Genomic DNA, 16,342 nt, shown 5'->3' on the forward strand with positions numbered 1-16,342 from the left:
ACCCAGGTGAGAGGTAATAGTTATTTGGAGAAGGAAAGGAGAAGATGGAGGTAAATGCTACAGAATGGATTAGACACAGCATGAGGGAAAGTGATGAGGTTGTTTGGGGTAACATTAAGTTCAAGATGCTGGTAAGGCATTTTAACGACAATTATCAGTCCAGCTCTTGGACATTCTAATCTGGGGTACAGAGAAACTGTGGTTCGAAATGAGGACATCAGAGGCATCTGAACAGTAAACATCAGTAGTGAGACATCTTTATGACCTTTTACAGTTCATGGACCACTTCAACACTTCAATAGGTAATTAGTATAACTCTCTGCAGCAAAGCAAGTTTTATTATGGCATTTCAAAGGCATGAAAAACAAAATTACTTTATGTAAATTTGCTTAAGATTTCAACACTAGTAAGCAATGGAACCTGAGCTTAAAGAAACCAGGTCATCCAATTCCAAGTTCTAAGATTTGGGTGTGTGACAGTACCAATCCAATGAGAGTCCATTGGACAGCGATGAGATCAAACCAGTCAATACTAAAGGAAATCAACCCTGAATATTCATCGGAAGGACTGATGCTGAAACTGAAGCTCCAATACTTTGGCCAGCTTATGTGAAGAGCCAAAATCGTTGTTGAAAAAGACCTGGTGCTGGAAAGATCGAAGGCAGAAGGAAAAGGGGACAATAGAGAACGAAATGGTTGGATGGCATCACCAGCTCAATGGACAAGCAAGCTCTGGGTGATGCTGAAGGACAGGGAAGCCTGGCGTGCTGCAGTCCATGGGGTTGCAAAGAGTCAAACATGACTGAGCAACTGAACAATAACAACCAATCCAATGAGAATCAGAGCTATGGGAGAGTTCCCCAAGAGGAAGAAATATGGTGACCACAGATAGCTTCAGACATGGCTGTTTTTACGGACTGGAGAGAAAAGAGCACAATAAAAGAATAGGAGACTGAGCAAGCAGTTAGAGGGTGAGAAAGGCAGAGCACCAGGGTGGTCTTTGGCTCTAGAAACCTGGGACCAGAAGGAAGGTGGAGAGCTTCCACAATGCAGAAACGGTTAGCATTCTTAGGTTTTACCTCAATGATCAGGATGCTCAGTGCTGAAAACAGATCACTTTCTATCCTGCACATTTAGCTTTTTTTTCATTGTCCACTCTCATTTCACACATTTTGCCAGTAGCTCCTGAACTGTGTTATAAACGCCTTGAGGGCAAGGTCCAGGCCTTCTCTTCCTTCTTGTCTCTGTACTGCCTAACATGGGGCTGTATACAGAGACTGATATAAAATGTGAAAGCTCTCTGCATGCAGATGATTAATCATCACTAGAATTGTTCCAAAGGCACTGTCTGTCGTGCCAAGAGCACATTTGTTTAAAATGTGCACTTAAATTTGAATGAATCTGCCTAAATGGTGCCATCTGTTCTTAGGCAGTTTCAGAAAGGTTTTAGTACAGTTTTACCTTTAAAAGGACAAATGCAAGGGCATGCCTATGAGACACAAAGACGTGCTTAAGTAAACACAGAGCAGGCACTGGCACATTCAATCACACTTAAGCAGCTACACATTAAGAATGTTTTCTGAGGTTTAAGAAAATTTTAGCTAAGAGGACACCAACTACTACTTCATGCAGAAAATATTTATGAGACGTTACAAAATTGTAGGCATGGACTCCTACACGTATTACTGCATTTTAATTACAGAGTACAGAAATACAGTTTAATTTGCTGTACCCTTTGAAATGGGTCGACTCTTCCACTCTTTGCTCATGGCCCACATTTCGCAGTGATTTTAGTGCATCGATTTACAAGCTGAAGACAGCTGTTGGGGATAGTCTCCATGTTAGTCATTTCTATCGATTGCCATTTGACTTTTGTTACAGTGCTGTAGGATTTATTGTCGTGTGAATATAACAGTGAAATGAAACCCATGTTTAAGTTCTGCAAATAACCTACAGTCACTTCCAAAACACCTCAACTTAGGTTCTAAATTTGAGTTTGCGGTTTTACATGCACAGTCATTTGCTGATCCACTTTAGCATGCAAAATCACACACTGGCTAGGTTTTGGGTATAGTTATTATGGCAACGAGTAATGGGTCAAATTTTCAGCCTATTTAATCCACTAGCTACATCATCATCACCAAAACTATGCCAGTATCTGGACATCTGTATATTTTGCCGTGTGTGTGCCAAGTCGCTTCAGTCACATCCTACTCTTTGTGCCCCATGGACTGTAGCCCGCCAGGCTCCTCTGTCCATGGAATTCTCCAGTCAGGAACACTGGAGTGGGTTTCCATGCCCTTCTCCAGAGGACCTTCCTGACCCAGGGATCAAACCCGCATCTCCTATGTCTCTGAATTGGCAGGAGTGTTCTTGACCATTAGCGCCACCTGGGAAGCCCCTGTAGGCGGATTCTTTACCAGCTGAGCTGCCGGGGAAGCCCAGGTATTTTGCTAGTTGGTATAAATCTACAATGGTGTCTATCAAGAATTTACATTTACAGAAAAAATAGCATACACATATGTTACCCATGCACAGCAGGAAGAAGTTACAGAAGGAAGAGACCTCCGCCCTAATTCCCAAGAAGTCTCTCAGGGAGGAGTTGTTAGAGGAAGCACACTGATTGAAACCGCCCACCCTGGCCAGGCACCATGGTAACCATTTGCATGAGTTGTTTTATGGCAGGAGATCCTGATAAGGAATAGGGAACTAATAAGCCACCACCAACCGTAAGAGTTCAGGAAAGGTCTAAAGGAGACACCACGTGTCCGTCCACTTCCCAGAATCCCTCTCGCTAGCATCCAGCTGGGCTAAGCGATGCGTGCGCCACCAGGAAAAACTCTGAATTAGAATGATTGGCCAAAGACCACCCGGAAACTAATCCCATCACCATAAAACCCGAGACTGCGAGCCACGCGGCAGAGCAGTTCTCCTGGGTTCCCTTACCCTACTGCTCTCCACCTGGGTGCCCTTTCCCAATAAAATCTCTTGCTTTGTCAGCACATGTGTCTCCTCGGACAATTCATTTCCAAGTGTTAGACAAGAGCACAGTTTCGGGCCCTGGAAGGGGGTCCGTCTTCCTGCAATATTTGCAACAGATGGCCAAAGTATTGGAGCTTCAGCATCAGTCCTTCCAATGAATATTCGGGGTTTATTTCCTTTATGATTGACTGGTTTGATCTTGCTTTCCAAGGAACTCTCAAGAGTCTTCTCCAGCACCAGATCAAAAGCATCAAATTTTCAGAGCTCAGCCTTCTTTATTGCCCAACTTTCACATTCATACTTGACAATTGGGAAAACCATAGCTTTGACTATACAGATCTTTGTAGGCAAAGTAGGTTTGTCATAGCTTTTCTTCCCAGGAGCAAGCATCTCTTAATTTCATGGCTGCAGTCACCTTCCGCAGTGATTTTGGAGCCCAAGAAAATAAAATCTGTCACTGTTTCCACTTTTTCCCCTTCCGTAAAGTGATGGGACAGGATGCCATGATCTTAATTTCTATTTGGATAAAATGTAAACTTTTATTTGAAGGTGGCTATGGTAACAGTATGGAGAAGGCAATGGCACCCCACTCCAGTACTCTTGCCTGGAAAATCCCATGGATGGAGGAGCCTGGTGGGCTGCAGTCCATGGGGTTGCTAAGAGTCGGACACAACTCAACGACTTCACTCTCACTTTTCACTTTCCTGCATTGGAGAAGGAAATGGCAACCCACTCCAGTGTTCTTGCCTGGAGAATCCCAGGGACGGGGGAGCCTCATGGGCTGATGTCTATGGAGTCACACAGAGTCGGACACAACTGAAGTGACTTAGCGGCAGCAGCATGTTACGCTATCTGAATACATGTGTATCCATATAGAAATTCTTTTGTTAAATCCCATTTTGCAGAGATGGAGATCTGAATGGCTTTATGCATATGAACATTCCTTTGAAATATTTTTAGATACTTTTTATTTTAGATATTTTTTGATGTCTGATATCTATTTACTTCTGATAATTTTTAAATAAAAGAAATAGGATATTTCAGATAATGGTGAAGTCATCTCTCACAAAGGCAACCTCTATCATTAATTTGCTATATCCTCTCAGTCCATTTTCTAAACTTTTAATGACCTAGGTTATGGCACCACGAGCTAATGTTTTCAAATAATATTGCCTTCTTAATTATCTAAGTTTTATCATAGTATTTTTATCATTAACCTTTCGTTTTCCCTCAACATTCTGTTTTAGAAATCAATGTCAACCTACACAAAGTTGTTGCATTTTACTGTTGTGTAGTTTATTCATCTTTCCACCGCAAGGTGTCCATTTAGGTTGTACATCTTGCATCAACTTCTTGCTCCCTAAGCAGTGCTGCAGGGTCATTTGACTTTTGTCTCTGTCTCCCTCTGCCTCTGTCTCTTTCCCCTATAATGTACCTGGCCCAGGTTTCCCTTTTGGAAATACTCCTGGTGAAGTGAAATGAAGTGTTAACTGCTCAGTCATGTCCAACTCTTTGCCACCCATAGACTGTAGCAGACCGGGCTCTTCTGTCCATGGTATTCTCCAAGCCAGAATACAGGAATGGGTGGCCATTTCCTTCTCCAGGGGATCTTCCTGACCCCGGGACTGAACCTAGGTCTCCAGCATTGCAGGCAGATTCTTTACCATCTGAGCCTGACTAGTAGTCAGTCTATTATTGCTGGCTTGCAGGTCATAGGGAATTCTCTCTCAAAAAAAAAAAGAGTTTTAATTTGCAATCTCCCCAGCAGTATATAATATTTCGACGTCCTCATATCTTTACAAATACTTGTTTTGTTAGACTTTATTTCTTACATTTTTTCTGGTCTGATGGAGGTGAATGAAATAGTTAATTATTGGATTTTAATTACTTGTCTTGAGTATTTGTAAGCCTGAGCATTTTTTCAAAGACATGTTGACCGTATTCAGGTTTCCTCTTTTTAGGATACATATTTATATCCTTTGCTCATTGTTTTCTGAGTTGTTTGTCTTTCTCTTATTGTTTTGTGGGGGTTCTGTATTTCAAATGTTAATCTTTTGTCAGCCACATATACTGCTAATATCACCTCCCAGTCTTTTAACTTTATGGTAGATATCACGGCTTCCCAAGTGGCTCAGCGGTAAAGAATCCGCCTGCCAGTGCAGGAGACATCGGTTCAATCCCTGGGTTGGAAAGATCCCTGGAAAAGGAAATGGCAACCCCATCCAGGATTCTTGCCTGGGAAATCCCATGGACAGAGGAGCCTGGCGAACTGCAGTCCATGGGGTCGCAAAAGGTCAGACACAACTGAGTTACCGAACAGCAGCAGCAGCAGATATCATCACACAGAAGTTCTTTAATTTTGGATTATTTGATCAAGTATTTCAAATCCATTCATTTTTGTGTTTTATGTTTTTTCATAGGTTATCTATTACTGCCTTGGGTTGATTACAATATGCTGCTATATTTTATAAAGGTTAAGGTTGTGTTATTTCCTTCAAAAAAGCAACAACCAGACTTGTGTACATCTCCTGATAAAAAGATACACCGCCACTGGTAGTCTTGCTAAAGGGATAGGACGTAAGTCTGGTCAAGCCCTCGATCCAGCTGCTGATACCCAAGAAATAGAGCTGACAGGACAAGTTGAACTCTCCCATGAGAACGTATGCAGTCGGCAAAGTGCAGACCGAGAAACTTTGGTCAAATGGCTCAAGTTCTTCAGCAGATACGTTGTAAAGAAAACAAAGGGGTGGAAAGGAAACCTGTGGATGGAATGAGAATCAGAGACTTCTCGAGCTAAAAACCTAAGGACAAAACTAAAACTGTAGTATCTAAGGATGCGTACTTAAGTGATAAAACCATGAAATCTAAGAAAGGGATTACTACAGAGTCGGGAAGAAAATGTTTATTTTGGGGAGAGGATTAGGATGGGTCTTCTGAGGTGCCTGGCAGAATTGGTGTTTGACCTCAGAGGTAGTTAACAGGATGTTTGCCTTGTATAAATCATTTCGCTAAACTAAAAGGAAAAAAAAAAAAAGTTGTGTTATTTTACACACAAATCTTTATACATTCTGGCATTTATTTATGTGTATAGTGTGAGAAAGCAATCTAAATTTACATTTTCAAGACGGATAGCCCATTATTCCAACACCATTTGTTAATAAGTCCATCCTTCCTCCTCTGTGCTATGATGTCACCCAGGAACTTAGGCAGAGTTCCTTAAATGAGCATAGCATGTTTCACTGACCTAGTTATCTGCTCCTGCAGCAGTACCACTCTGTTTTAATTACTCTAGTGTTATGATTATCCCTGGATATATAGCAAGACAAGACCCTTTTCCTTATTATTCTTTCACAGAATTGGTTTTGATTATTTTCAATATTTGCTCTCCCATCTCATTTTTAGAATTAATTTGTTTTGCCCTGTAAGCAAAACCAACAGCATTTGTATTTCAATTGCATTGAATATATTGCTTAATAGAGATTAATACAGAGATTAATTTTGGATTTTCTCATCCATGAAATGGTATGTTAATATCTGGCACCTCAATTTTTCAGGTTTCCCTTTTGTTTTCTTTAATATTATTTTATCATTTTCCTTGTAAATTGCATATCTTTTATAAGATTAATCTCTTATTATCTCATCATCTTTGTTGCTATTATGAATAATATATTTCCTGATTAATTGTTGCTGGATTATTAGAACTTTACTGATTTATCATATTTATCTTTCATCCAACAACCATGCTCATCTTTTTAGTCCTTAACAGTTTATTTGTAGATGTTCTTGCATTCTCTTTGTAAACCACAGTATTTTCTGTGTATAAGTCACTTTAATTTCTTCTTTTCTATTACTATGCCTCATATTTTTTTCTTGTTTATTCTTTTGACTGGGAGCCCCAATTCAGTGTTGGCTAGTAGCAATGATGTTAGGTATCCTTGCCTGTGGATTGTGTTTACATTTGTGGAATGAACTCTCTCAATGCGCCCATTCCCAGCTCTTTTCTTATGAAATTCACATTGAACATTTTCAGTATGGCCAGCCAAAGTTAAGGTATGGTCTGTGGTCATGTAACAGGGTAAACTTATCGTATTGTTTAAAAAGACCCAAGCTTTGCCTCACTCAAACTCTCACTTTCTGAATGAACCCACCCATATCTGTTATCAGTCATTCAGGAGGTAACACACTGAAAGTAATTCATATTAAGGATCTCCGCTGCAAGCATCTTTACTCCATTTGAAAGTATTCACTTCATGGGAAATGTCTTATCAGTGGAAATATACATGTAAATCGGTTGATAGTCTTCCAAAATTCTCATTGTTCACATTTGTTTTACAACTTATTTATTATAGACTCCTATGAACCAAGCTTCAACCCGTTCTCACTGCATTTTCACCATTCACCTGTCAAGCAAGGAACCAGGATCTGCAACCGTGAGACATGCCAAGCTGCATTTGGTGGACCTGGCTGGTTCAGAGCGGGTTGCCAAGACTGGAGTCGGAGGCCAGCTTCTGACAGAGGCCAAGTATATCAACTTGTCGCTGCATTACTTAGAACAGGTAAACAGTTGGGGTAGGATGACCTATACCTACCATTTTAATAAATTTTATTTATTTTTAATTGGAGGATAATTGCTTTCCAATATTGTATTGGTTTCTGCCATCACCATGAGTCAGCCTTAGGTATATATATATGTCCCCTCCCTCTTGAACCTCCCTCCTTGTGACCATGTACATAGCATCAGGCATTCTACTAGCATTTTGGCCCTGTTTTGTGTCTCAAAACAAAACATATATGATGTAAAATTATATTATATTGTGGTGATATATATATAATGTCACATTTACCACTTTCTGATTTTTAAGTGTACAATTCAGTGACATCAAGTGCATTCAAAATGTTGTACAATCATCACCACCATCCATTTCCAGAAGTCTCATAATCCCAAACAGAAACTCTGTACCCATTAAACAATAACACCCATCTCTTTACACTCCCAGCCCCCATCATGCCTATTCTGCTTTCTGCTGCTATGAATTTGCCTATTCCATATACTCCTGTAAGTAGAATTATACGATGTTTGTCCTTTTGTGTCTGATTTCTTTCACTTAGCATAACTGCAAGACCCATCCTTGTTTTTGCATGTATTGGACTGTCCTTCCTTTTTTAAAGTGCTTGTTTACTTATTTGGCTGCACTGAGTCTTAGTTGTGGCGTGTGGGATCGTCACTGTGTCACGTGGGCTCTTTTGTTGAAGTGCGTGGACTCTCTAGTTGTGGCCCAGAGGCTCGGTAGTTGCAGCACAGGCTCCAGAGCACTCTGGCTTCAGTAGTTGAGGCACCCGGGCTTAGTTGCTCCATGGTATGTGGGATTTAATTCCCCAACCAGGGATTGATCTGCCTCCTCTACATTGAAAGTGTGGAAGTGTAGATATTGTGGTTGCTCAGTCTCTAAGTCATGTCTGACTCTGCAACCCCATAGACTGCGGCATGCCAGGCTTCCCTATCCTTCAGTATCTCCCAGAGTTTGCTCAAACTCATGTTCATTGAGTCAGTGATGCTATCCAATCATCTCATCCTCTGTCACCCCCTTCCTACCCTCAATCTTTCCCAGCATCAGGGTCTTTTCCAATAAGTCAGCTCTTCCCATCAGGCAGCCAAAGTTCTGGAACTTCATCTTCAGCATCAGCCCTTCCAATGAATATTCACAGTTGATTTCCTTTAGGATTGACTGCTTTGATCTCCTTGTAGACCAAAGGACTCTCAAGAGTCTTCTCCAACACCACAGTTCAAAAACATCACTTCTTTGACACTCAGCCTTCTTTATGGTCCAACTCTCACATCCATACATGACTACTGGATAAACCATAGCTTTGACTATACAAACTTTTGTTGGCAAAGTGATGTCTCTGCTTTCTAATATGCTGTCTAGGTTTGTCATAGCTTTCCTTCCAAGGAGCAAGTGTCTTTTAGTTTCGTGGCTGCAGTTACTGTGGGACCATTTCATGGCAAATAGATGTCATGGTCTTAGTTTTTTCAACTAAGTTGAGTTTTAAGCCAGCTTTTTTACTCTCCTCTTTTATGCTTATCAAGAGACTCTTTACATCCTTTTCACTTTCTGCCATTAGAATGGTATCATTTGCATATCTGAGGTTGTTGATATTTCTCCCAGGAATCTTGATTCCAGCTTGTGATTCATCTAGCCCAGCATTTTCCATAATGTACCCTGCATATAAATTAAATAAGCAGGATGACAGAGCATCATTTCCACTTTTCCCCAGCTGCTTCATTCTTTCTAGAGGTATCTCTCTGCTCTTCCTCAGTAGCATACGGACCTAGGGCTCATCTTCTGGTGTCATATCTTTTTGCCTTTTCATACTGTTCATGGGATTTTTGAGGCAAGAATACTGGAGTGAGTTGCCATTCCTTCCTGTGGACCACGTTTTGTCAGAACTCTCCACTGTGACCTGTCTGTCTTGGGTGGCCCTGCATGGCATGCTCATTGAGTTGCCCAAGCCCCTTCACCACAACAAGGCCATGATCCATGAAGGGGGAATGTAGATATAGATATATCATATTTTGTTGAGGAACATGACTTCTTTTGTCCTTTCAGCTCTTGTGAATAATGCTGCTATCAACATTGGGGTAGCTAATATAATTCTGTATAAACATTTCATTTAAACCTCAGAACAGTTGTGCACTGGACGTATTAGTTATTACCCCCCATCTTACAGTTTTTATAACTCATGTCCTCCCTAGGCCTTCCAAAGATCATGTAGCTAGTGGTGAGATAAGGATTTGAACCTCAAATTGCTTGACTCCAAAGCCTATGCTTTTTTTTTTTTTAACCTTTGCTTATTATTTTTATTGTAAAATTAATAGTGGGTATGAATTTAAGAAACACCCTCCATGGCCTATTTGTTTCGGGCTGGTAGATTAGCTGCGAGGCCATAATGTGGAGACGACCAGTATCTTTTCCGCTTGTGGTGACTTCAGCTGGTGATTCTGACCCTGCAGTGGTTCTGTTGATCTAGCTTCCCTCCCTGTCCCTGCTCCAGGTGTACTACAGTCCGTCCCAGTGCATGCTCAATTTTTAATTTCTGAGTTTTATTCCAAGGGCAAAGAAAGCTCATCTGAATTTTGCTAAATAAATCTTCCAGAAAAAAAAAAAAAATTCTCTCTGAAAGGAGCGAAATGAATTAAATTTCTTAAGTTCCTTTCAGCTCTGTGAGTATAAACACTGTGAGTTGAATGTTAAAGATGGCAACTAATTCCAAGAATAAAAAAAAGAGAAACATGATCAAAAGCTAGAGTGGAGAAATACAGAGAACATTGGCAAGGCAGAATGATTTGTTGATGAATGTTGGAGACTGAAAGATTTGGGAAAAATATACTTTTTTTTTTTAAAGCTGCCTAATGAACCCTTTTGAGAATGATGTTGTCCTGATGTTAAATGCTTTCTAATGGCCAAGTTGGCTGAGAAAGTAGTTTGAGAGAAACCTAAGGGAACTCTCTGAGAACAAGGCACACACAGTGGGGCTCTGAGTAAATGAACCCCAGTAATGCAGCGCCCTGAGATTAAGGCCTGAATGTTGTTCAGATAGTGTTTCTGACAATAGTCAGCATTCTTGGGCTCCTTCTTGCTCATATATTACATTCTAATTTTACTTAACAGATCTTGTTACTTTGCAGGATGTTTATATAACACTGATATGAAAACATAATGAACTATATTCAAAGTGCTTTTTTTCAAAATATACCTACTTGTTTCAGATGTTAGCATTGTCCTTTAACTCCCATTAGATCTGTCCATTCATGTGAAATTGTATTTATATTTGCTAGTTGAACCAAAATTTTCACCAATTACAATCACTCAAGAAAAACATTCTGCTCCTAATCCTTTCTTTTTTCTTCATTCATTCTATACAATCTTTGCAAGCTGTTACTTGTTATTAAAACTCTTCCTCTCCCTACCTTTCTTCACTTCAAAATTCTGGTACCATCAGCCTCATGTAAGTAGTCATGGTGGCATTTGATTTTCTGTGTAGCTAGTTTCTTTAACAGATATTTATATGGAGCAATAATGTGCCAAGGACTGCACTAGGTCCTGGAGCACAGTGCTGAACAAAATTGGAAAAGGTCCTTGCCCTGAAGTCTTCACGGTCCATTGGAGGGGGACACACTCTGAATAAGTAATCTAAATAAGGATACTTATATAATATAAGAATAAACCTGGCTATAATCCTGATGGGAGCCTGAAGAGCAAGTCCAAGAGGCGAGAAGAGCTTGTCCTGGGGGACTGGACTTAGACTGAGAGGGGAGAGTTAATGAAAGTTCTCTTGGGGCTGATGCAAAGCAGAGATCTGAGGAATGAGTCGGAGCGAGCCCAGCCAGGAGATGGGGTCAGGGCATGTCGGACAGTGAGAACCGGGAGCCTGTCGGCCCTTAGCTCCCACCAGGGGATTGACTCACCCAGGGTCCTGGTAACATTCACATGTTGTTGGCTTTTGGCTCCCCAAACGTAACTTATCCGTTTCATAGCCACTGGCTGCATTGCTGTAGCCATTAGCTCTTTACACTGATGTACAAGTGTCTTCATGGAGGTCATGGCATAAAATAATGGAGAGAGGGAGAGAAGGAACAGATCAGCAAGCGAGGAAAGAAGAGCATAAATATGGAAAAATGCAGAGTATGCACATGGGTATGTGGGGTTGAGTAAACCTAGAAGCTGCTGCCATAGAGAATGTAAGAGGACAGTAGACAAATATTGGAATTTTACACAGACAAGTGAGAGGCTACCAAGGAATACCTGGGAATGAGAATAATAAAAAGAATGAGCAGATACTGTTGATGAAGTAACAGAATTCAAGGACTTTTATAAAGAAAGTTTCCTTATGAAGGACTTAATTATGAGGCGATGAGACTGGAAGTATAACACAATTTAGTTTAATCAGCTTCATCCATCCATTCAGAAAATGGTGATTGAGTGTCCACTGGGTGCTACAAGTTACGTTAGGCAATGGGGATCGACTTATGATTGAGAAATAGTCTGTGCTACCATGTCATTCAGTGAAAGAGCCAGGCGTATAAACAAGTGCTCACAGTGCAGTAAGAGAAAAGCTATCACAGAAACTCATGTAGAGGTTGGTGACGAATGACATCCTTTCTGTCTCAGTTTCAATATATAAGATGGAGATAGACTAGGAAAAGACAGTTTGGTAGCCATTCTTACGTGAATTAACCCACACTTGGTATAGAAAATCCATGTGATTGAAACTGCTCCCTGGACATTACTGAAAGACCTTACACCTGCTCGCAGGGCACAGCCGTTCTGAGTTGAATGTACCTCATTATGCTCAGAAGTAAGTAAATTTCTGCGTGCCCGAGTACTGTTGGTTTTGGAGTTTTCCTTGTGTATGTAGTACTTTTTCCAAAAAGTCTCCTCGAAAACATTTTAAGCCACAATAACAGGGTACATCTTGGCCCTAGAAATCGAGCCCTAGGAGAAAAAGGAAGGAGCCGTGCATACTTGTTCCAACCAGAAACTTCACCAAGCACTCCTCGGGTGACCCTGGGTCTCTGTCAGGCCAAACATCAAGTGCGAAACCACTGAAAACATAGAGTGTTTGCTCTGCACTTGCACAGAAATCAGAATCTGGGTCACCCCTGCCAGTTAGCCAACATGAGTGGGACTTTTTCAGTGTCGCTTTCCACTTGGCTTCCACTGGATTTGCTGCATTCAGGAGAGAAAGCTCACGGTGCCGGGCTAGTTGTAACTCTGTCGGTTTTCTCGGGGGATAATCTTCCATGGACATCTGAGCTCTTTATTTTTTTAAAGGTTTCATTTTTTTAAATAAGATTTGCCTTAATGTGGACCATTTTAAAAGTATTTATTGAATGTGTTACCTAACTGTTTCTTTTTTATGTTCTCTAAGTACTTAGAAAACTGTTAGATATTTAATTGATGATTCATAAACAGTAATGATGAATCATTATGAACTGATGATTCATAAACAGTATGCTACCCTCTCTGCATATCTGCCAGACCAGCACCTGTTTGGTCTTGTATTTGGTGTTTGGGTCATCCTTGCCTGTTTCAGGTGTTTGACCCCTGGTTCTTAGGAACCAGAGCTCTACTCAGCACCCCATGCTACCACCTTGCCTGTCAGACTGTAGTCCACCATATTCCTTACTTTCCTTCCACTTACACTGAAACTTAGTTTTCCCACATCTACTACTAATGACCCTGACAGTGCCTTCCTAGGTAAAACTAATGAAGCCACTCATTCATTCATTCATATTCATTTAACAGAAAAGTATTGAGATTGTGTTATATTACTCAGATTTCTTAGTTGCAAACTGGGAAATTCACTGTAGCTAATTTAAGTGGCAGAGAGTTTATGAAACATAAAGAATCTCGAGAAAAATTAGAAAACTGGGCTGGGGTATGACCCAGCTAGGAGCAGAGCAACTGAGAGAGACTTCTAAGCAGAGCCCTGAATGGCTCTGTTAAACACTGCTGTTATCCCCACTGCACATGTAGAACATTAGGTCCTAGTTTTCAGAACCTTCTCTGTAGCTGCCTCGAAAGAACCAGATGCCACTGCCACACTAATCTCCTGCAAAATGGTCTTCCTACTTATGGCCTCCAATCTCATCTGTTGTTGTTCTGTCACTAAGTCATGTCTGACTCTGTAGCACACCAGGCTCCTCTGTCCTCCAGTATCTCCCAGAGTTAGCTCTTATTCATGTCCATTGAGTCAGTGATGCCATCTAACCATCTCATCCTCTGCCACCCCCTTCTCCTTTTGCCTTCAATCTTTCCCAGCATCCCAGGGTCTTTTCCAATGAGTCAGCTCTTTTGCATCAGGTGACCAAAGTATTGGGACTGGAGCTTTAGTAACAGTCCTTCCAATAAATATTCGGGCTTGATTTCCTTTAGGATTGACTGGTTTGATCTCCTTGCATTTCAAGGGACTCTCAAGAGTCTTCTCCAGCACCACAGTTCAAAAGCATCAATTCTTCAGCACCCAGACTTCTTTGTGGTCCAACACATCCATAGATGACTGCTGGGAAAACCATAGCTTTGACTATATGGATCTTTGTCAGCAAAGTGATGTCTCTGCTTTTTAATATGCTGTATAGGCTTGTCATAACTTTCCTTCCAAGGAGCAAGCAACCTTAATTCCATGGCTGCAGTCACAATCCACAGTGATTTTGGAGCCCAAGAAAATAAAATCTCTCTCTGCTTCCACTTTTTCCTCTTCTATTTGCCTTGAAGTGATGGGACCAGATGCCATGATCTTAGTTTTCTGAATGTTGAATTTTAAACCAGGTTTTTCACTCTCCTCAAGAAATAGTTCCTCTTCACTTTCTGTCATTAAAGGGGTATTATTTGCATATCTTAGGTTGATATTTCTCCTTGCAATCTTGATTCCAGCTTGTGATTCATCTAGCCTGGCATTTTGCATGATGTACTCTGCATATAAGTTAAATAAGCAGGGTGACAATATACAGCTTTGTCATACTCCTTTTCCAATTTTGAACCAGTCAGTTGTCCCATGTAAGATTCTAGCTGTTGCTTCTTGACCCACACACAGATTTCTCAGGAGACAGGTAAGGTGGTCTGGTATTCCCAATTCTTTAAGAATTTTCCACAGTTCATTGTGATCCATACAGTGGATTCACTAAGCTTTTGCATAATGAATGAAGCAGAAGTAGATGTTTTTCTGGAATTCCTTTGCTTTCTCTATGCCAATGGATGTTGGCAACTTAATCTCTGGTTCCTCTGCACTTTCTAAACCCAGTTTGTACATCTGGAAGTTCTTGGTTCACAAACTGCTGAAACCTAGCTTGAACGATTTTGGAGCATACCCTTACTAGCATGAGAAATGAATGCAATTGTATGGTAGTTTGAACATTCTGTGGCATTGCCCTTCTTTGGGACTGGAATGAAAACTGACCTTTTCCAGTCCTGTGGCCATTGCTGGGTTTTCCAAATCTCTCTTATTATCTCTCCTTGCTGTTCTCTAAAACTCTATATTGTGATGGGTATATCTTTTTTTTCTCCCTTGCCTGTCACTTCTCTTCTTTTCTCAGCTATTTGTAAAGCCTCCTCAGACAACCACTTTGCCTTCTTGCATTTCTTTTTCTTGGGGGTGGTTTTAGTCATTCTGTACTATGTTACGAACCTCTGTGCGTAGTTCTTCAAGCACTCTCCCTACCAAATCTAATCCCTTGAATCTGTTTGCCACCTGGCCTAGTGATTTTCCCTACTTTCTTCACATTAAACCTGAATTTTGCAGAAAAGAGCTAATGATCTCAGCCATAGTCAGCTTAAGGTCTTGTTTTTGCTGACTGTATAGAGCTTTTTCATCTTCAGCTTCAAAGAACACAATCAATCTGATTTCATTATTGACCATCTGTCGATGTCTATGTGTACAGTTGTCTCTTGGGTTGCTGGAAAAGTGTGTTTGCTATGACCAGCATGTTCTCTTGATAAAACTGTTTTCCCTTGCCCTGCTTTATTTTGTAGTCTAAGGCCAAACTTGCCTGTTATGCTGGTATTTCTCAACTTCCTATTTTTGCATTCCAATCCCCTATGATAAAAAGAACATCTTTTTTTTGGTATTAGTTCTAGAAGGTCTTGTAGATCTTCATAGAACTGGTCAACTTCAGCTTCTTGGGCATCAGTGGTTGGGGCATAGACTTGGGTTGCTGTGATGTTGCATGGTTCACTTTGAAAATAAACTGGGATCTTCCTGTTGTTTTTTGAGGTCAGACTCTTCTGTTGATTATGAGGGCTACTCCATTTCTTCTAAGGGATTCTTGCCCACAGTAGTAAATATAATGGTCATCTGAATTAAATTCACCCACTCCCATCCATTTTAGTTCACTGATTCCTAAGATGTTGATATCCAACCTTGGCATCTCCTGCTTGACCATGCCCAGTTTACTTTGAATCATGGACCTAACATTCCGGATTCCTATGCAGTATTGTTCTTTACAGCACTGGACTTTACAGTCACCACCAGACACATCCACAACTGAGCATCATTTCCGCTTTGGCCCAGCTGCTTCATTCTTTCTGGAGCTATTAGTGATTGCCCTCCACTCTCCCCCAGGCGCATATTGGACATCTTCTGACTGCAGACTCATCTTCCAGTTTCACGTCTTTTTGCCTCTTCATACTGCTCATGGGGTTCTTGTGACAAGGGTACTGGAGTGGTTTGCCATTCCCTCCTCTAGTGGACCACATTGTGTCAGAACTGTTCACTATGACCTGTCTGTCTTGGGTGACTCTGCACGGCATGGCTCATAGCTTCACTGAGTTATGCAAGCCCCTTTGCACAACAAGACTGTGATC

The 16,342-nt window shown here is 41.0% G+C and overlaps 1 protein-coding gene across 1 annotated transcript in view; it reads left to right on the plus strand.

Moving 5' to 3' along the window:
* The window catches only part of KIF6 (kinesin family member 6), a 417,441-nt gene that overhangs the window by 153,699 nt on the left and 247,400 nt on the right, over positions 1–16,342 (plus strand). The window contains 1 exon segment of the mRNA XM_055574416.1: positions 7,331–7,537. Within this exon segment, the coding sequence (XP_055430391.1) occupies positions 7,331–7,537 (207 nt within the window).

The sequence above is a fragment of the Bubalus kerabau genome, chromosome 3, assembly GCF_029407905.1.
Source record: "Bubalus kerabau isolate K-KA32 ecotype Philippines breed swamp buffalo chromosome 3, PCC_UOA_SB_1v2, whole genome shotgun sequence".
Lineage (NCBI taxonomy): Eukaryota > Metazoa > Chordata > Mammalia > Artiodactyla > Bovidae > Bubalus > Bubalus kerabau.